Source organism: Ranitomeya imitator, chromosome 5, assembly GCF_032444005.1.
Source record: "Ranitomeya imitator isolate aRanImi1 chromosome 5, aRanImi1.pri, whole genome shotgun sequence".
NCBI lineage: Eukaryota > Metazoa > Chordata > Amphibia > Anura > Dendrobatidae > Ranitomeya > Ranitomeya imitator.
In genome coordinates, this window is record NC_091286.1 from 252,715,570 (window position 1) to 252,736,420 (window position 20,851).

General features: G+C 41.8%; 2 protein-coding genes across 2 annotated transcripts in view; one reads left to right on the top strand and one right to left on the bottom strand.

The window, feature by feature from the left end:
• THEMIS (thymocyte selection associated) overlaps positions 1-20,851 on the top strand; it is a 107,571-nt gene that overhangs the window by 48,395 nt on the left and 38,325 nt on the right. The gene's annotated exons all lie outside the window — the stretch shown is intronic.
• LOC138637405 (uncharacterized) lies at positions 299-6,249 on the bottom strand. The gene is made up of 2 exons (XM_069726065.1): positions 3,377-6,249; positions 299-1,063 (listed from the first exon to the last, which is right to left on the bottom strand). The coding sequence occupies exons 1-2, from the start codon at positions 4,115-4,117 to the stop codon at positions 1,049-1,051; spliced, it is 756 nt and encodes a 251-aa protein (XP_069582166.1). The 5' UTR covers positions 4,118-6,249; the 3' UTR covers positions 299-1,048.

The window sequence follows — 20,851 nt, forward strand, 5'->3', positions numbered from 1 at the left end:
TAGTATTGGATATCCAGAGAGAAAAGTTACAGCCTAGAAGAAATAGAACATCTATGACGGACCCTGATGGAGTTACATACTGGAGAGACGCTGAAGAGTGTAGCATGTAATTACCTATATGGGTGCTGTCATCGCGGCGTCCACCGCTGAATAGCAAGTGAGGAGAGAGGGCCGTGGGGCTGTTTATATAGTGGCAGAGACTGGGAGGATGTCAGCTGTGAGCATGAGAGCGGTGCTTAACCGCCCAGGAAGTGGGCGGAATTAGGCAGAAGTGACCTGCCAGGAAGAGCAGGTGACATGGACGGTGGTGTGCGGGCGCCATCTTGGAGGTGGCAGTGCTAAAAAGTAGATAGACTGTGCCTGACCACAGCCGCCAGTGTGCGATACATAGGGCTATAAGGGCGGCTGGAGTTCGCATGTCCAGACGCTTACATCGGGTATGAGAGGCTATGTGCGCAGCGATTTATACACTACCCGGAAAAAAGACTGTAATGCGCATGCCTGTAACTGCCTGCATTAAGCTGTGTGGAAAAAAAAAAAAAAAAAAAAAAAAAAAAAAAAAAGTGCGGCAATAAAAATACTGCAAATAAATGAAAATGAGCCTGTTAAAAATGAAAGAAGGCTAATTAGCAAACGCCAGGCGGGAGTAAATTAACCGCATGTACATGTACCCGAATACAGGGATACTATAATGCCCATCAGGGGCCACGGGAAGGTTGTAGTGCAGTTGTAAGGTTAAAGATGGCAGAGGAGAGGTATGTGTAACCGTCATAGAAAGAGGGTATATATAAACTGAAGCAGATTGGAAAAAAGGTATAAGGACCAAGATGCACCAACATACCAGCAGGCCAATGGTAGAAAGGATGGAAAAATGACAGCCGTCAGAGGAGAGAGCAGTAGTGGAAGTGTTTTGACCGATGACAAGAACAGTACTGAGATGGTGTTGATAACACATAACAATAATAGCTATAACAGGGGGACGTGAGTATCCTGAGCATAGTGATGACAAGTGGGTGGAACTGTGCTCGTGATCCATTATGCCGACAATTCAATATAGACGACTCTAAAAAAACAGAGAAAAGCGAGTTAGTAACAAAGTAGGGTAATATTGATATACATCATATAAACGCCATCAGCTCATAGTCCCGATTCAAGCCTTTCGGAGAGAGGGTTTCCAGAGTATGGATCCAGAAAGCCTCCTTCTTTTTGAGCAAAGTGATCCTATCACCACCCCGCCTTGGGGGTGGTACATGGTCAATGACCTGGTATTTTAATTGGGAAACAAAGTGTCCTTGAGTATGAAAGTGGTATGGGATGGGAAGGAGTAGGTTGCTACAACGGATGGTGGATTTATGTTTTGAAATCCTATCCCTGACCGGTTGTGTAGTTTCCCCTATGTAAAGTAAGCCACACGGGCATTTGATAAGGTACACTACATAGGTGGAGTCGCAGGTGAAGAAGTTCTTGATATGAAATGTTTTGCCAGATCTGGGGTGTTGGAACGTGTTCCCCTTTTGTATGTTATTGCACTGTGCGCAATGAAGGCACGGAAAGGTGCCAGTCTTTGGTCGTGAGAGGAAGATCTGTCGACGTGGGTCCTTAGGCCCAATGTCAGCTTTGACCAGATTGTCCCTTAAGTTGGGGGGTCTCCTAAAGCATGGTAAAAAGGGCTCCTTAAATTCTGGTATGTCAGGGTGGGCTGTAGAAAGGAGATGCCAGTGTCTCCTGATGGTTTTGTGAAGAATGAAGGAGAAGGGGTGATATGCATGCACGAAGGGAATGCGTTTTTCTGTGTTCCTCCTGGCTATTTGGGGTGGAGGGTCCCTAGACCGTGCCAGTATTGCCGAGGGATAACCCCTCTTAAGAAATTTCGTGGTCATGCCCTGGAGACGTTCCTCACAGAGTATTGGATCCGGGACTATGCGTTTGACCCGTTGGTATTGTGATATAGGAATCGAGCGTTTCGTGGATGGTGGGTGGAAGCTCTGGTAGTGTAGCAAGCTATTCCTGTCCGTTGGCTTAGAGTATAGATCAGTAGTAAGTAGGCCCGCTGAATCTTTGAGCACCGTAGTGTCTAGAAAATTAATGGCGTTCTGGTCATGACTGATAGTGAATTTGATGCCTGGCCAGGCATCATTGAGGAAAAGGAAGAACTCCTGCAAGGACTCCAATGAGCCCCCCCATAGGCAAAAAACATCATCTATGTATCGTTTCCACACGGAAACGTTGTGAATAAACAAAGGATGTTTGTAGATGACGGACGTCTCGAATAATGCCATGTACGTGTTAGCGTACGGGGGCGCTACATTCGAGCCCATTGCGGTCCCCCGTCTCTGCAAGTAAAAGGAATCCTGGAAGAGAAAAAAGTTATTATAGAGTACCGTTGTCAGTAATTCAATACAAAGATTGATCTGGTCCGTATCAAGGCCTGCGGCGGTGAGGGACTGGTGTACCGCATTAATGCCGTTCAGATGCGGAATGGACGTGTACAAGTCCTTAACATCTAAAGTTACCAGGAGGGTGTTTGGAGGTACCCTATGTAGATCCCTGATACATTGTAAAAAATCCCCAGTGTCCAAGATGAATGATGCTGATCTCTGAGTAATAGGTGTGAGGATTTTTTCCAGGTATCGTGATAGTGGGGAAGTGATTGAATCTGTGGAGGCCACAATTGGCCTGCCCGGGGGATTAGACAGATTTTTGTGTATTTTTGGTAAGGTATAAAATACCGGTGTGATGGGGTTCTTCTTTCTCAGAAAATCACTTGTCTTAGGATCAATGATCCCTAGGTGTGAGTATTTGGTGATGATGCTATCAATTTTACCCCTAATCTCTGTAGAGGGATCTCTCGAGAGTCGGTCATAAATAGAGGTATCATTAAGCTGGCGATGGATCTCCGCTATGTATTGTGCCTTGTCCATTATGACAAGCGCGCCACCCTTGTCTGCTGGTTTTATGATGAGGTTGGGGTCTTTCTGTAGTGTGACTAATGCCTGATATTCCGTAGCAGAGAGATTAGATGGATAGTGTAGTCTACCTTTTTCAATATCGTCGCGTATAGTGTGGAACGACTCTTGGACGAAGCCAATAAATGTCTCCACAGCGTGGGAGCCCTGAGGTGGGCGGAAGGAACTTTTGTCCCGTAGGCCTAATGTCACAATAGACATAGGGTTGGTACAGGGGGGTGGGGTGTTGATTGGAGAAGAGGCAAAATGGGTCTTAAGTCTTAGTAAACGAAAAAAGCGTTGTAAGTCCATCTCTAGATCAAATGTTTTACACTGATACGAGGGACAGAAAGACAAGCCCTTTTGTAATACCCCAAGTTCTGCAACCCCCAGGGATCTAGAAGAAATGTTCACCACCAATGATTCTGTACCTTGGATCTCGTGATCCGCATTTGATCCGTGGTGTCCCTTCTTGGAGGCGCTCCGTCGGGTTTTCTTTTTGGAAATCGGCGTCGTTGTCCTAAAAAAAGGCTTGAAGTAGAGGGGAGGACGTTCCTCTCTTGGTCTGAGCCCGAGGTGGAATAGTCTGTAGAGGATCTCTGGTTGCGTGCAGGTTGGCGTCTTGATGTCGAGTTGTCGTGCCATCGGTATACTTGATTAGTCTCGTAGTCAATCGTGTCACGAGAGAATTTGCTGCGTTTGCGGTTCTCAGTATCCCTTTTATGTAGATCAACCCGCTCCTGGATCTGGGTCCTCAAGGTGCTCAGTTCCTCTGCTGTACCGGTGGAAGACAGCTGAGTTTCGATACTTTTGATTTTGGCCGCGTTGGTATCAATTGCTTTGTGAAGATGTTCTAGGGTGAGTGTTATCAGATCAAATGAACATTTATTAAGTATCTGTTCAAACCTCAGACAATAATCAGAACAGTCACTAAACAGGGTGGGACGGAGGGGGACTCGAAGCCCTCTGGGGATCCTCTTAACACGGAGGTACTCGGAGAGGGTGGCGCAGTGCAATTCTATGTTGACTTGGTGCCTAAGTGCTCGTTCAAGGTCACGTCCCCGTGTCTCACGTGGGGGTATTTTCAGAAAGTCACAGGAGAGAGTGGACTGTGCCAGAATAGAAGAACACTCTTCATTATTGTATGAAAAAGTATTGGAGGTCATAGCCATAAAGGTGTGCCACACGTAAGGGGAGACAACGTAGTTAGAAACACGTGTGCACAACCGTATGAGGTGCACGGGTAGGTTCCCAAACCGTAATCAGCAAATAATACAAAACCCGGCACTCAACTTTGTGGTGTGAAGAAACGAAAGATTTATTATCCCAAATCAGAAAACGTTTCGGTCACACAACTGGACCTTCATCAGTAACTGAAATAAGTATGTACATACAGTACAGCATAATTAAAAACCATAATTGGGAAAACATAAATAAAACTGTGAACAAAAATAACCAAAGTATATACAACATATGCAACATCCTATGCATATGACTATGGCGAAAATGATGGTGGGTGGATACTAGTGGTATAAGAGAGTGACCTATGTCGTGGCACAGTGGTAGTACAGTGGTGGAGTTTTACATACCGTTTACTGGGACAATATATAGATTCAAGTGGCTATATGGCCTGCCTGGGAGGTGGAACATAAATTATAGTGAGAGAGTGGACTGCGGTACTATAAACGAGAAGACAAAAGAAGCAGGAGTGTATGGACACCTACCCGGAGGTAGCTACCAATATAGTATTGGATATCCAGAGAGAAAAGTTACAGCCTAGAAGAAATAGAACATCTATGACGGACCCTGATGGAGTTACATACTGGAGAGACGCTGAAGAGTGTAGCATGTAATTACCTATATGGGTGCTGTCATCGCGGCGTCCACCGCTGAATAGCAAGTGAGGAGAGAGGGCCGTGGGGCTGTTTATATAGTGGCAGAGACTGGGAGGATGTCAGCTGTGAGCATGAGAGCGGTGCTTAACCGCCCAGGAAGTGGGCGGAATTAGGCAGAAGTGACCTGCCAGGAAGAGCAGGTGACATGGACGGTGGTGTGCGGGCGCCATCTTGGAGGTGGCAGTGCTAAAAAGTAGATAGACTGTGCCTGACCACAGCCGCCAGTGTGCGATACATAGGGCTATAAGGGCGGCTGGAGTTCGCATGTCCAGACGCTTACATCGGGTATGAGAGGCTATGTGCGCAGCGATTTATACACTACCCGGAAAAAAGACTGTAATGCGCATGCCTGTAACTGCCTGCATTAAGCTGTGTGGAAAAAAAAAAAAAAAAAAAAAAAAAAAAAAAAAAAAAAAAAAGTGCGGCAATAAAAATACTGCAAATAAATGAAAATGAGCCTGTTAAAAATGAAAGAAGGCTAATTAGCAAACGCCAGGCGGGAGTAAATTAACCGCATGTACATGTACCCGAATACAGGGATACTATAATGCCCATCAGGGGCCACGGGAAGGTTGTAGTGCAGTTGTAAGGTTAAAGATGGCAGAGGAGAGGTATGTGTAACCGTCATAGAAAGAGGGTATATATAAACTGAAGCAGATTGGAAAAAAGGTATAAGGACCAAGATGCACCAACATACCAGCAGGCCAATGGTAGAAAGGATGGAAAAATGACAGCCGTCAGAGGAGAGAGCAGTAGTGGAAGTGTTTTGACCGATGACAAGAACAGTACTGAGATGGTGTTGATAACACATAACAATAATAGCTATAACAGGGGGACGTGAGTATCCTGAGCATAGTGATGACAAGTGGGTGGAACTGTGCTCGTGATCCATTATGCCGACAATTCAATATAGACGACTCTAAAAAAACAGAGAAAAGCGAGTTAGTAACAAAGTAGGGTAATATTGATATACATCATATAAACGCCATCAGCTCATAGTCCCGATTCAAGCCTTTCGGAGAGAGGGTTTCCAGAGTATGGATCCAGAAAGCCTCCTTCTTTTTGAGCAAAGTGATCCTATCACCACCCCGCCTTGGGGGTGGTACATGGTCAATGACCTGGTATTTTAATTGGGAAACAAAGTGTCCTTGAGTATGAAAGTGGTATGGGATGGGAAGGAGTAGGTTGCTACAACGGATGGTGGATTTATGTTTTGAAATCCTATCCCTGACCGGTTGTGTAGTTTCCCCTATGTAAAGTAAGCCACACGGGCATTTGATAAGGTACACTACATAGGTGGAGTCGCAGGTGAAGAAGTTCTTGATATGAAATGTTTTGCCAGATCTGGGGTGTTGGAACGTGTTCCCCTTTTGTATGTTATTGCACTGTGCGCAATGAAGGCACGGAAAGGTGCCAGTCTTTTTACTCCCGCCTGGCGTTTGCTAATTAGCCTTCTTTCATTTTTAACAGGCTCATTTTCATTTATTTGCAGTATTTTTATTGCCGCACTTTTTTTTTTTTTTTCCACACAGCTTAATGCAGGCAGTTACAGGCATGCGCATTACAGTCTTTTTTCCGGGTAGTGTATAAATCGCTGCGCACATAGCCTCTCATACCCGATGTAAGCGTCTGGACATGCGAACTCCAGCCGCCCTTATAGCCCTATGTATCGCACACTGGCGGCTGTGGTCAGGCACAGTCTATCTACTTTTTAGCACTGCCACCTCCAAGATGGCGCCCGCACACCACCGTCCATGTCACCTGCTCTTCCTGGCAGGTCACTTCTGCCTAATTCCGCCCACTTCCTGGGCGGTTAAGCACCGCTCTCATGCTCACAGCTGACATCCTCCCAGTCTCTGCCACTATATAAACAGCCCCACGGCCCTCTCTCCTCACTTGCTATTCAGCGGTGGACGCCGCGATGACAGCACCCATATAGGTAATTACATGCTACACTCTTCAGCGTCTCTCCAGTATGTAACTCCATCAGGGTCCGTCATAGATGTTCTATTTCTTCTAGGCTGTAACTTTTCTCTCTGGATATCCAATACTATATTGGTAGCTACCTCCGGGTAGGTGTCCATACACTCCTGCTTCTTTTGTCTTCTCGTTTATAGTACCGCAGTCCACTCTCTCACTATAATTTATGTTCCACCTCCCAGGCAGGCCATATAGCCACTTGAATCTATATATTGTCCCAGTAAACGGTATGTAAAACTCCACCACTGTACTACCACTGTGCCACGACATAGGTCACTCTCTTATACCACTAGTATCCACCCACCATCATTTTCGCCATAGTCATATGCATAGGATGTTGCATATGTTGTATATACTTTGGTTATTTTTGTTCACAGTTTTATTTATGTTTTCCCAATTATGGTTTTTAATTATGCTGTACTGTATGTACATACTTATTTCAGTTACTGATGAAGGTCCAGTTGTGTGACCGAAACGTTTTCTGATTTGGGATAATAAATCTTTCGTTTCTTCACACCACAAAGTTGAGTGCCGGGTTTTGTATTATTTACTGCTTTATATATAGTCCTGGGGGCTGCCCATAGGTTTTTGAGCATGCTCAGTGTAAAAAGACGGATACGGCCGCCGTATACGGCTTTTTCCGGATCCGACGCTTTCCGGCGTCCATAGACATGCATTGTTGCGAAAAGCCGGAAAGGCCGGATCCGGCGTTTCCAGCTTTTTCGCCGGAGACAAAAAACGTTACAGTAGACGTTTTTTCCAGACGCCAGAATCGAAAGAATGCCGGATCCGGCTTCACACTGAAAGGAACGCTGGGCCATCCGGCGCCAATAATATTCAACGGGGGAAAAGCCGGATCCGGTTTCTCCGGTTTTTAATTCCGTTTTTTGGCGGAAGAGCCGGAATTCACCTGAAACAAAAAACCTGATGTGTGAAAGCAGCCTAAGCCCACCGGCATCAGGGGCTTATCTACAGCATTCTGTAATGCTGTAATGCTGTAGATAAGCCCCCGATGTAACCTGAAAGATGAGAAATAAAGGTTAGATTATACTCACCCAGGGGTGGTTTGATCCGGTGGGCGCCGCGGTCCAGATCGGGGCCTCCCATCTTCATAGGATGACGTCCTCTTCTTGTCTTCACGCCGCAGCTCCGGCGCAGGTGTACTTTGTCTGCCCTGTTGAGTGCGCAGGCCTCTTTGACCTTTCCCGGAGCCTGCGCACTGCAGTACATTGCTCTGCCCTCAACATGGCAGACAAAGTGCGCCTGCGCCGGAGCTGCGGCGTGAAGACAAGAAGAGGACGTCATCCTATGAAGATGGGAGGCCCCGGACCGGACCGTGACGCCCATCAGACCGGACCGCAGCGGGACCGCCCCTGGGTGAGTATAATATAACCTCTTTTTCTCATCTTTCAGGATACATCGGGGGCTTATCTACAGCATTACAGAATGCTGTAGATAAGCCCCTGATGCCGGTGGCCTTAGCTCAACTTCCATTTTGGGGGTGACAGGTTCCCTTTAAATAAAATATAAACCTTGTCATTTTCACACTGTGAAACAGGGAAGGTTCTAAACTCATACCTCCCATTGATTCATGAAATTCACGTGTCCATTAGAAGCCTCATCTATTGTAAATAATGGATCCTGCGTTATCAGCTGTATGTAGAAGTGTCACTTGTCATTGTCATACTGTCTCTGCTGATATATTAGTGAGACTTCGGAAAAGTCTAAAATAGCCCTAGCGGCCTTTGTGAAAATTGTAAGATATCAATTTAGTGTTAAAAGGAATCTATAAGAAGCTCTTTACTATTTAATCTGAGAGCAGCATGATATAGGGGTACAGACCCTGATTCCAGTAATGTGTCACCTACTGTGTTACATGTTGTAGTTTCAATAAAATCAGCATTTTATGAGCAGTAGATTATCACTAGATGACTAGTTGTCTCGTGCCTTGTAGTCCTCCTGCTTTGTGTAACCCCACCATTGATTAGCCGCTCTGTATTCAGAGAACTGGTAGATCACCAGCAGAGAAAATAGTGATCCTGTTAAGATAACAGCAGGCAGCCCAGTAAGTGACACATCGCTGGGATCAGGGTCTCTACTCCTACATCATGCTGCTCTCAGATTAAATAGTAAAAAAGCTGCTTATATCTTACTTTTCCAGAGTCAAATGCTTAGAAACAGCTCCACTGAAACATGTTGTTCTCCAAACCACAAGAAATCTCTTTTTTTCTGTTTTGTTGCATTTATCTATGTTCTTTATAATCAAAATAATGTTGTTAGACGTCGATTGTTAAAGAAGATAACCATCACAATTACAGATCCTGCTATTTTCTTAGCTTATTTTACTTGTATTTACTTACTTTGTTGTATACAATGGTACACTTATTTTCCTCCCAATTACTCAGCGAATAACAATGCCATTCAGGATATTTACTATTCTATATTTCCCGCAGTAAGTATAACTGCATCCTCACTCTCTGTGTTCAGCACAGCAAAGCTATATTTTCATTTTATCAGCTGTCTTTCTAAGCTTCACTGCTTACAACACATACGAGGACAATATCGAGCATTTCTTTATTGCTTTTCAATGGCAATACATTTCTAGAGCTTTGCACATTCTCCAAATGATTTTGATTGATTGTTTTTTAAAAAAATAAATAAAATAAAACTGACATTTAACTTACTTGAAGAAAATGAGAATTTCAACAAGGAGAAATGTAATAAAATGGAATATTGCTTCCAGGCTTTTTACCAAATGATACAGAACTTTCCGATGTGGCTGAATGTTATTGCTGTGTGTATATAAGACTGAATCAGTTGAAAGGAAGATTTATGTAAGCCATAAGAGTTAGTAGGTTTTTGATCCCAAAATCAATACAACAGGGAAAATGTATAAATACTGACGCTTCACATAAGTGGTATGACTGTCTTTTCTTTAATGCAATGTTCACCTGATTCATCAAAAAGATCATAGAAAAGTTTCAGAAAACTTTCATAAATATGTTTCAATGGCATATATTAGAAAAGGTGGTGCATAAGCTTCATAAATATGAGGTCCCACCTGGTTTTTTTTTTTACAGGGAATTTGCCAGCAGGTTTTTGCTATGTATTCTGAGGGCAACATAAGGTAGTGGCTGAGACACTGACTTCAGTGATGCATCACTTATTAGGCTGTCTGCTGTTATTTCAATACAATGAAGCTTTTATCCACAGGAGATTATCTCACTTGAATGGGGGGTCCGTACATCCAGTGTTTGCCATGCTGCCATGTGCATGAAAGCACCATGCAAAAAACGACGTCTGATCAGTGGTGAGCTCATTACCATTGGTCAGACAGCTGCTTTTCCCACGCTGTCAAATGACAGCGTGAGCACACAGCTGCAATCAAAGGTAAAAAGTTTACCTCCGGTCACTGGCATAGGCTGAAGGAACTACTAGACCTACACCTGCTACCGATAATAACAGCGAGAGAAGGCATGGCTGATGGGAGTAGTCCTCAGCCAGCGCCTGTGGTCTAAATAAATAATTAGCAAAAAAAAACTCATCTGTCAGCTTCAGCAAGGCTCATTATCAAGAATACAGGAGTCTCCACTCAGATTTTTAAAATTATTTAAATAAATAATAATAACGCCTTCATGACCTTGGGATTTTTCGTTTTTCCGTGTTCGTTTTTCACTCCTCTCCTTCCCAGAGCCATAACTTTTCAATTTGGCCATGTGAGGGCTTATTTTTTGCGGGACAAGTTGTACTTTTTGAACGACATCATTGGTTTTAGCATGTCATGTACTAGAAAACGGGAAAAAAATTCCAAGTGCGGTGAAATTGCAAAAAAAGTGCACTTGTTTTTTGTTCGGCTTTTTTGCTAGGTTCACTAAATGCTAAAACTGACCTGCCATTATGATTCTTCAGGTCAGTACGAGTTCATAGACACCTAACATGACTAGGTTATTTTTTACCTAAGTGGTGAAAAAAAATTCCAAACTTTGATAAAAAAAAAAAAATTGCGCCATTTTCCGATACCAGTAGCGTCTCCATTTTTCATGATCTGGGGTCGGTTGAGGGCTTATTTTTTGTGTGCTGAGATGACATTTTTAATGATAGCATTTTGGTGCAGATATGTTATTTTGATCGCCCGTTATTGCATTTTACTGCAATGTCGCGGCGACCAAAAAAACGTAATTCTGGCGTTTCGAATTTTTTTCTCGCTACGCTGTTTAGCGATCAGGTGAATGCTTTTTTTTGTTGATAGATCGGGCGATTCTGAGTGCGGTGATATCAAATATGCGTAGATTTGATATTTTTTTATTGATTTATTTTGATTGGGGCGAAAGGGGGGTGATTTAAACTTTTATATTTTTTTTATTTTTTTCACATTTTTTTAAACTTTTTTTTTTACTTTTGCCATGCTTCAATAGCCTCCATGCGAGGCTAGAAGCAGGCACAGCACGATCGGCTCTGCTACATAGCAGCGATCTGCTGTTCGCTGCTATGTAGCTGAAAATCAGGTGTGCTGTGAGCGCCGACCACAGGGTGGCGCTCACAGCTGCCGGGGATCAGTAACCATAGAGGTCTCAAGGACCTTTATGGTTACAATACTGAAGCATCGCCGACCCCCGATCATGTGACTGGGGTCGGCGATGACGTCATTTCCGGCCGCCCAGCCAGAAGCGGTAGTTAAATGCCGCTGTCTGCGTTTGACAGCGGCATTTAACTAGTTAATAGGCGCGTGCAGATCGCACGCCGGAGCCCGCATCAAAGCAGGGGATCTGACCTCGGACGTACTATCCCGTCCGAGGTCAGAAAGGGGTTAAAAAATAGCGTGGGGTCCCACCCATTTTGGACAGCCAGCCAAGCTGAAGCAGACAGCTGGGGCTGGGATCCTCAGGCTGATTAGGGGTCATGCTTATTGACCCCCAGACTAAAAGTAGCAGCCTGCGGTTGCCCAGAAAAGGCATGTCTATTAGATGTGCCAATTCTGATGCTTTGCCCGACTCTTCCCACTTGCCCTGTAGCGGTGGTAAGTGGGGCTCATATGTGTGGGGGTTGATGTCACTTTTGTATTGTCAGGTGACATCAAGCCCACGGATTATTATTAATGGAGAGGCGTCTATAAGACACCTATCCACTACTTAATCCTGTAGCTGTATTGTAAATAAACACAGAGCCAGAAAAAAAGTCCTTTATTTGAAATAACAAAAAACAAACTTTTACTTTTTTATTTAAAAATAACAAACAGTTATACTCACCTAATGCCCTGTCCACTGAAGCACTTGTCTCCTGTAATAAAACAAAAATAAAAACAACCATACCCCTCACCCGTCTGTCGTTCTGTCCCATGCTGTAATCTATGTCTGAAGGATAAATAGTTTTCAACCTTGAAGGTGCCAAGATGTCCAGGCTGAGAACCACTGGTGAATTAGCTGCTGCAAGTGCAGCATCAGTGATTAGCGGTGACGTCATCAAAGTTACTGCTGGGCACTGAGGCTATGTTTTCAACCGGACCCCTGAACTGCAGGAACCTCGGTGAGAGCATTGCTAGCAAAATGAGAAAAAGTCCATGTTCAAAGTTCATGTCCGAACAGTATGTGTTCGGTACAGACCCCAAACATTACTTTTCGGGTTCATCCTTAAATAATTATCACTGCCGGACTAGATGTCCATGTGTTTCCTGGTCCAACCATGTCTCCAGTGCTGACAAGAAGCTTACTGTCAATATACAGTGTACACAGAAAGCTGCCAATCAGTGGTGTGGGTGGGGTTAGCTTTCTTAGCTCTGCTATATCTAAAAACACTGATTATGTCCCAATTACACACCCAGCAAGCTAAGTGATACATCACTGGAATCAGGGTATCTTATTCTACATTATACTGATCTCCGGTGAGGTAGCAAAAGGCTGATGACAGATTCTTTTAATGGATCTACACAAGAAAATAGATTTAAATATGTTGATAAATCTGGCTCAATAATAATTCATAAGAATTAATTTATGCTTTCAAAATGTATCAAGTAGTGATATAAATGTTTGTTTTTATCTTATATGTATACTATAAAAATGAAAGGTACCTTTCTATATTTAAAGGTAGGACAAAACTAATTCTGCATCTTTGGCTCACGCAAGCGGAGAATGGCCTCATGTGTACGGCCATTGTTCCATCAAAAATGGGGCCTGGGTGCCTGTTTGTAGCTTTAGCAGAACATTCTATGTATATATCATCTTTTTAATGTACGGTAACTAAATACAAAGATTCTTACAAATACTAGACCCTAGTCCCTTTGGTAGGAAAAAGGTTTTGCTTAGGACTACTGTATGACTTAGATCAAAATTCAGTCACCTACTAGTAGTGGAATCATAGACAAACTAAAGCTTCATTCAGGAAGTGGGTGAGACGAAAACTGGGGCGTGCACCATATCTCTGGCTAGCTTAACCCCTTAATGACCGCCAATACGCCTTTTAACTGACCTGAGATATAAGAGAATAGCCTCCCCATACAAATGACAATCCAGCATCTGTTGGTTGTACACTATAGCTGACAACTTGCTGTATCAGCCACGATCAGTATTTGCACCATCTAAATCTGTTTAACCCCTTAGATGCTGCTGTCAATAGTGACTACATCATTATAAATGGTTAACAGAGTGTGGGGGCTTCTTCGTTGTCACAATTGGTGCCCTCAGATCATGATTTTGTGGTCCTGATGTTTGCGATGGCAATTCATGACCAAATAGTGGCCTTAGAGTCTGACGGCTGTAGTAATCTGTTTAGAAGTTAGCAACATTTAGGTGGTAAAAATACACATTTTCATTTCTGTTATGCCACTTTGCATTAATTCCTGTAAAGCACCTGAAGGGTTAATAAACTACCTGACAGCAGTTTTCCATATGTTTAGGGGTGCTGTTTTTAAAATGGTATCACGTTTGTGGGTTTCCCAATATATGGGACCCCTAAAGTCACTTCAAACATGGATAAGTCCCTAAAAAAAATACATTTTGTAAATTTCTTTGAAAAAATGAAAAATTGTTGCTACATTTTTAAACCTCCTAAAATGCTAACAAAATAAAATAATATTTTACAAATGGTGCTGATGTAAAGCCGACATGTGGGAAATGTTATTTATTAATGGTTTGCTGTGGTATGACTATCTGGATTAAAGGGATAATCATTCAAATTTAGAAAATTGCTAATTTTTTAACATTTTTCTAAAATTTTTGATATTTTTTTATAAATAAACACAAAAAATGTTGAACAAAATTTACCATTATCATAAAGTATAATGTGTCACGAAAAAACAATCTCAAAATCACTGGGATTTGTTGAAGCGTTGCAGAGTTATTACCACATAAAGTGACACTGGTCAGATTTCAAAAATTTGGCTCGGTCACTAAGGGGTTAAACCTTTTATTCTCAAAGTAACCTACCTGTGGTTTTCCCTTGCAAGAGATTTGCAATAAAGAAAAAAACTGCTTAACCAATGAGTTCATATAATCTTTTATTTTTGTGAAACACTATGAAACCAGTAAGAATTCCGCCTTTAACTCCTTAATACAACAAGTATTTTGGACCGTAACCCCTTCAGGACAAATTATTTTTTTATGTCATTATCAGCCAATCCAAAACTCATCCATTTTTATGCAGCTTTATTAGAGTATATGGGGTAACCATTTTCATTTACTCTTTAAAAGAAGAAACAAAAAACAACAGAAATTTCGGCACTTTTTCTTTGAGTGTTAACTTTTTCTGGAGGTTAGTAAGACTATGGGGATACAAAATATGTAAAGTTGTATTTACATTTTATTATTTTGGCACAATAAATAAACTGAACTAAAAAAATCACTTGGCTTTATGTCACCATATTCTGAGAACTACAAGTTTTCCATTTTCCTATCAGCAGAGCATGAAAAGCTATACAGTTTTCATTGACACCATTTTGATAGTGGATATGACATTTTGCTAACATTTTATTTTATCTTTGTGAGAAGATATGAACAAAAACAGCATTTATGGCGATACTTTACATTATGTGACTTTTGATCACTTTTTATAACAAATTTTTATATATTTTTTTTAAAACATCATTTGCCATTCAGACTAATTGACGTATTAACTTTATTCAGTGCTTTGATGTAATAATGGAAATGCTAACTTTATTTATTTATTTTTTTTATGTTTTGCTTTAGCTCAAGCTAATTTTTTTAAGAAACATTTTTTTAAGTTGCCTTATTTTGAAACCCATAACAGAGCTGTGTGAGGGCTTACTTTTCGCTAGAATAGTTGTAGTTTTCACATTTTTTTCCATTTTTTTTTATATTTACTTTGTGATATGGGATGAACAAGCACAGAAATTCTTTCATTGATTTTCATAATTTAATTTACAGTGTTCATCATGTGAAATATGTTCAATATGGAGGGTTCCATTTTTTTAAAACTTTTTTTATACTTATAAAAAGTTTTTATATTTTTTCTACAATATTTAATAGTAAATAAATAAGTATTTGATCCCTTGCTGATGTTGTAAGGTTGCCCACTGACAAAGACATGAAAAGTCTATAATTTTAAGGGTAGGTTAATTTTAACATTGAGAGATAGAATATCAAAAATAAAATCCAGGAAATCACATTGTATAAATTATATAAATTTATTTACATTTTGCAGTGAGAAATAAGTATTTGATCCCCTACCAACCATTAAGAGTTCTGGCTCTTACAGACCAGTTAGATGCTCCTAATCAACTCGTTACCTGCACTAAAGACAGCTGTTTTACATAGTCACCTTTATAAAAGACTCCTGTCCACATACTCAATTAATCAGTCAGATTCTAACCTCTACAACATGGACAAGACCAAAGAGCTTTATAAGGATGTCAGGGACAAGATCATAGACCTACACAAAGCTGGAATGGGCTACAAAACCAAAAGTAATATGCTGGGTGAGAAGGAGACAACTGTTGGTGCAATAGTAAGAAAATGGAAGAAATAGAAAATGACTGTCAATCAACATCGATCTGGGGCACCATGCAAAATCTTACCTTGTGGAGTATCCTTGATCATGAGTAAGGTAAGAGATCAGCCTAAAACTACACAGGGGGAACTTGTTAATGATCTCAAGGCAGCTGGGACCACAGGCACCAAGAAAATCCTCAGTAACACATTACGCCGTAAAGGTTTAAAATCCTGCAGTGCGCGCAAGGTCCCCCTGCTCAAAAAGGCACATGTGTAGAGCCGTCTGAAGTTTGCCAATGAACAACTGGATGATTCTGTGAGTGATTGGGAGAAGGTGCTGTGGTCAGATGGGACAAAAATTGAGGTCTTTGGAATTAACTGAACTCGCCGTGTTTGGAGGAAGAGAAATGCTGCCTATGACCCAAAGAAAACCATCCCCACTGTCGAGCATGGAGGTGGAAATATTATGTTTTGCGGCTGCTTCTCTGCTAAAGGCACAGGACTACTTCACTGCATCAATGTAAGAATGGATGGAGCCATGTACCTTAATATCCTGAGTAACAACCTTCTTCTCTGCGCCAGGAAATTAAAAATGGATCGTGGCTGGTTCTTCCAGCAAGACAATAACCCTAAACATACAGCCAAGGCAACAAAGGAGTAGCTCAAAAAGAAGCACATTAAGGTCATGGAGTGGCCTAGCCAGTCTCCAGATCTTAAACCAATTGAAAACTTATGAAGGGAGTTGAAGCTCCGAGTTGCTAAGCGACAGCCTCACAATCTTAATGATCATCAACTACAGAAAGCGTCTGACTGCTGTGCTTGCCAACAAGGGTTTCGCCACCAAGTATTAAGTCTTGTTTTCCAGAGGGATCAAATACTTATTTCTCAATGCAAAATGCAAATAAATTTGTATCATTTATTCAATGTGATATTCTGGATTATATTTTTGATATTCTATTTTACAATGTTAAAATTAACCTACCCTTAAAATTATAGAAATCACCAACCACACAACTGAAGAACCGATATCAAATCTTTGTAGAGGATGAAGATGGCACACCTAAGAATGAAGCAATACCAGTAAGCAAAAAAGAAAAGGGCACACAGCAACAAGTGACAGCAAAAAGTACAGCCAAGAAGCAACGAAGAGTGGTGGTGGTGGGAGACTCACTACTGAGAGGCACAGAAGCAGCCATCTGCAGACCGGACATAACTGCAAGAGAAGTATGCTGCCTTCCAGGTGCGATGATCAAGGATGTGACCGATAGGATACCAAAGCTCTTCAGCTCCAAGGACGTCCACCCATTTCTTCTGATACATGTTGGCACCAATGACACGGCAAGGAAGGACCTACCGACAATCTGCAAGGACTTTGAAGAGTTGGGGAAGAAAGTAAAGGAACTGGATGCACAGGTAGTTTTTTCTTCTATCCTTCCAGTAGACGGGCATGGCACCAGGAGATGGAACAGGATCCTTGATGCAAACAACTGGCTAAGACGATGGTGCAGACAACAAGGATTTGGATTCCTGGACCACGGTGTGAATTATTGGTATGATGGACTCCTCGCCAGAGACGGACTACACCTCAACAAACCTGGGAAACACACATTCGCCAGAAGACTCGCTACACTCATCAGGAGGGCGTTAAACTAGAAGAAGAGGGGACGGGAAGAAAAACATTAGACTCGAACAAAGACGACCCAGGAAAACATACTCAGAAGGGAGGTAAGAACATTTCTAAAACAATCCACAGTGAGGAGATTGGAACAAAACAAAATCCTCTGAACTGCATGCTCGCAAACGCCAGAAGCCTGACAAACAAGATGGAAGAACTAGAAGCAGAAATATCTACAGGTAACTTTGACATAGTGGGAATAACCGAGACATGGTTAGATGAAAGCTATGACTGGGCAGTTAACTTACAGGGTTACAGTCTGTTTAGAAAGGATCGTAAAAATCGGAGAGGAGGAGGGGTTTGTCTCTATGTAAAGTCTCGTCTAAAGTCCACTTTAAGGGAGGATATTAGCGAAGGGAATGAGGATGTCGAGTCCATATGGGTTGAAATTCATGGAGGGAAAAATCGTAACAAAATTCTCATTGGGGTCTGTTACAAACCCCCAAATATAACAGAAAGCATGGAAAGTCTACTTCTAAAGCAGATAGATGAAGCTGCAACCCATAATGAGGTCCTGGTTATGGGGGACTTTAACTACCCGGATATTAACTGGGAAACAGAAACCTGTGAAACCCATAAAGGCAACAGGTTTCTGCTAATAACCAAGAAAAATTATCTTTCACAATTGGTGCAGAATCCAACCAGAGGAGCAGCACTTTTAGACCTAATACTATCTAATAGACCTGACAGAATAACAAATCTGCAGGTGGTTGGGCATTTAGGAAATAGCGACCACAATATTGTGCAGTTTCACCTGTCTTTCACTAGGGGGACTTGTCAGGGAGTCACAAAAACATTGAACTTTAGGAAGGCAAAGTTTGAACAGCTTAGAGATGCCCTTAATCTGGTAGACTGGGACAATATCCTCAGAAATGAGAATACAGATAATAAATGGGAAATGTTTAAGAACATCCTAAATAGGCAGTGTAAGCGGTTTATACCTTGTGGGAATAAAAGGACTAGAAATAGGAAAAACCCAATGTGGCTAAACAAAGAAGTAAGACAGGCAATTAACAGTAAAAAGAAAGCATTTGCACTACTAAAGCAGGATGGCACCATTGAAGCTCTAAAAAACTATAGGGAGAAAAATACTTTATCTAAAAAACTAATTAAAGCTGCCAAAAAGGAAACAGAGAAGCACATTGCTAAGGAGAGTAAAACTAATCCCAAACTGTTCTTCAACTATATCAATAGTAAAAGAATAAAAACTGAAAATGTAGGCCCCTTAAAAATAGTGAGGAAAGAATGGTTGTAGATGACGAGGAAAAAGCTAACATATTAAACACCTTCTTCTCCACGGTATTCACGGTGGAAAATGAAATGCTAGGTGAAATCCCAAGAAACAATGAAAACCCTATATTAAGGGTCACCAATCTAACCCAAGAAGAGGTGCGAAACCGGCTAAATAAGATTAAAATAGATAAATCTCCGGGTCCGGATGGCATACACCCACGAGTACTAAGAGAACTAAGTAATGTAATAGATAAACCATTATTTCCTATTTTTAGTGACTCTATAGCGACAGGGTCTGTTCCGCAGGACTGGCGCATAGCAAATGTGGTGCCAATATTCAAAAAGGGCTCTAAAAGTGAACCTGGAAATTATAGGCCAGTAAGTCTAACCTCTATTGTTGGTAAAATATTTGAAGGGTTTCTGAGGGATGTTATTCTGGATTATCTCAATGAGAATAACTGTTTAACTCCATATCAGCATGGGTTTATGAGAAATCGCTCCTGTCAAACCAATCTAATCAGTTTTTATGAAGAGGTAAGCTATAGGCTGGACCACGGTGAGTCATTGGACGTGGTATATCTCGATTTTTCCAAAGCGTTTGATACCGTGCCGCACAAGAGGTTGGTACACAAAATGAGAATGCTTGGTCTGGGGGAAAATGTGTGTAAATGGGTTAGTAACTGGCTTAGTGATAGAAAGCAGAGGGTGGTTATAAATGGTATAGTCTCTAACTGGGTCGCTGTGACCAGTGGGGTACCGCAGGGGTCAGTATTGGGACCTGTTCTCTTCAACATATTCATTAATGATCTGGTAGAAGGTTTACACAGTAAAATATCGATATTTGCAGATGATACAAAACTATGTAAAGCAGTTAATACAAGAGAAGATAGTATTCTGCTACAGATGGATCTGGATAAGTTGGAAACTTGGGCTGAAAGGTGGCAGATGAGGTTTAACAATGATAAATGTAAGGTTATACACATGGGAAGAGGGAATCAATATCACCATTACACACTGAACGGGAAACCACTGGGTAAATCTGACAGGGAGAAGGACTTGGGGATCCTAGTTAATGATAAACTTACCTGGAGCAGCCAGTGCCAGGCAGCAGCTGCCAAGGCAAACAGGATCATGGGGTGCATTAAAAGAGGTCTGGATACACATGATGAGAGCATTATACTGCCTCTGTACAAATCCCTAGTTAGACCGCACATGGAGTACTGTGTCCAGTTTTGGGCACCGGTGCTCAGGAAGGATATAATGGAACTAGAGAGAGTACAAAGGAGGGCAACAAAATTAATAAAGGGGATGGGAGAACTACAATACCCAGATAGATTAGCGAAATTAGGATTATTTAGTCTAGAAAAAAGACGACTGAGGGGCGATCTAATAACCATGTATAAGTATATAAGGGGACAATACAAATATCTCGCTGAGGATCTGTTTATACCAAGGAAGGTGACGGGCACAAGGGGGCATTCTTTGCGTCTGGAGGAGAGAAGGTTTTTCCACCAACATAGAAGAGGATTCTTTACTGTTAGGGCAGTGAGAATCTGGAATTGCTTGCCTGAGGAGGTGGTGATGGCGAACTCAGTCGAGGGGTTCAAGAGAGGCCTGGATGTCTTCCTGGAGCAGAACAATATTGTATCATACAATTATTAGGTTCTGTAGAAGGACGTAGATCTGGGTATTTATTATAATGGAATATAGGCTGAACTGGATGGACAAATGTCTTTTTTCGGCCTTACTAACTATGTTACTATGTTACTATGTTACTATGTTAGATTACCCTTAAAATATGTCTTTGTCAGTGGGCAAACTTACAAAATCAGCAAAGGATCAAATACTTATTTCCCCCACTCTATGATCTTTTTATTTCTTAGATGATACACTGCACTACTTATGTAGTGAGTAACTATAGCAATGCACCCGAAAATGCAGATGATTAGGGACCTATAAATCAGATAATATTTCCATTACCTCCTCCCAGGAGCCTGAACTTTATATTTAATACAGAATTTTGTCACTTTCAGCCTAATTTAAAATGTTCCTGTCTGTTAGGCAGGCTAAAGGCCCCTTCACATTTAGCGACGCTGCAGCGATACCGACAACGATCCGAATCGCTGCAGCGTCGCTGTTTGGTCGCTGGAGAGCTGTCACACAGACCGCTCTCCAGCGACCAAC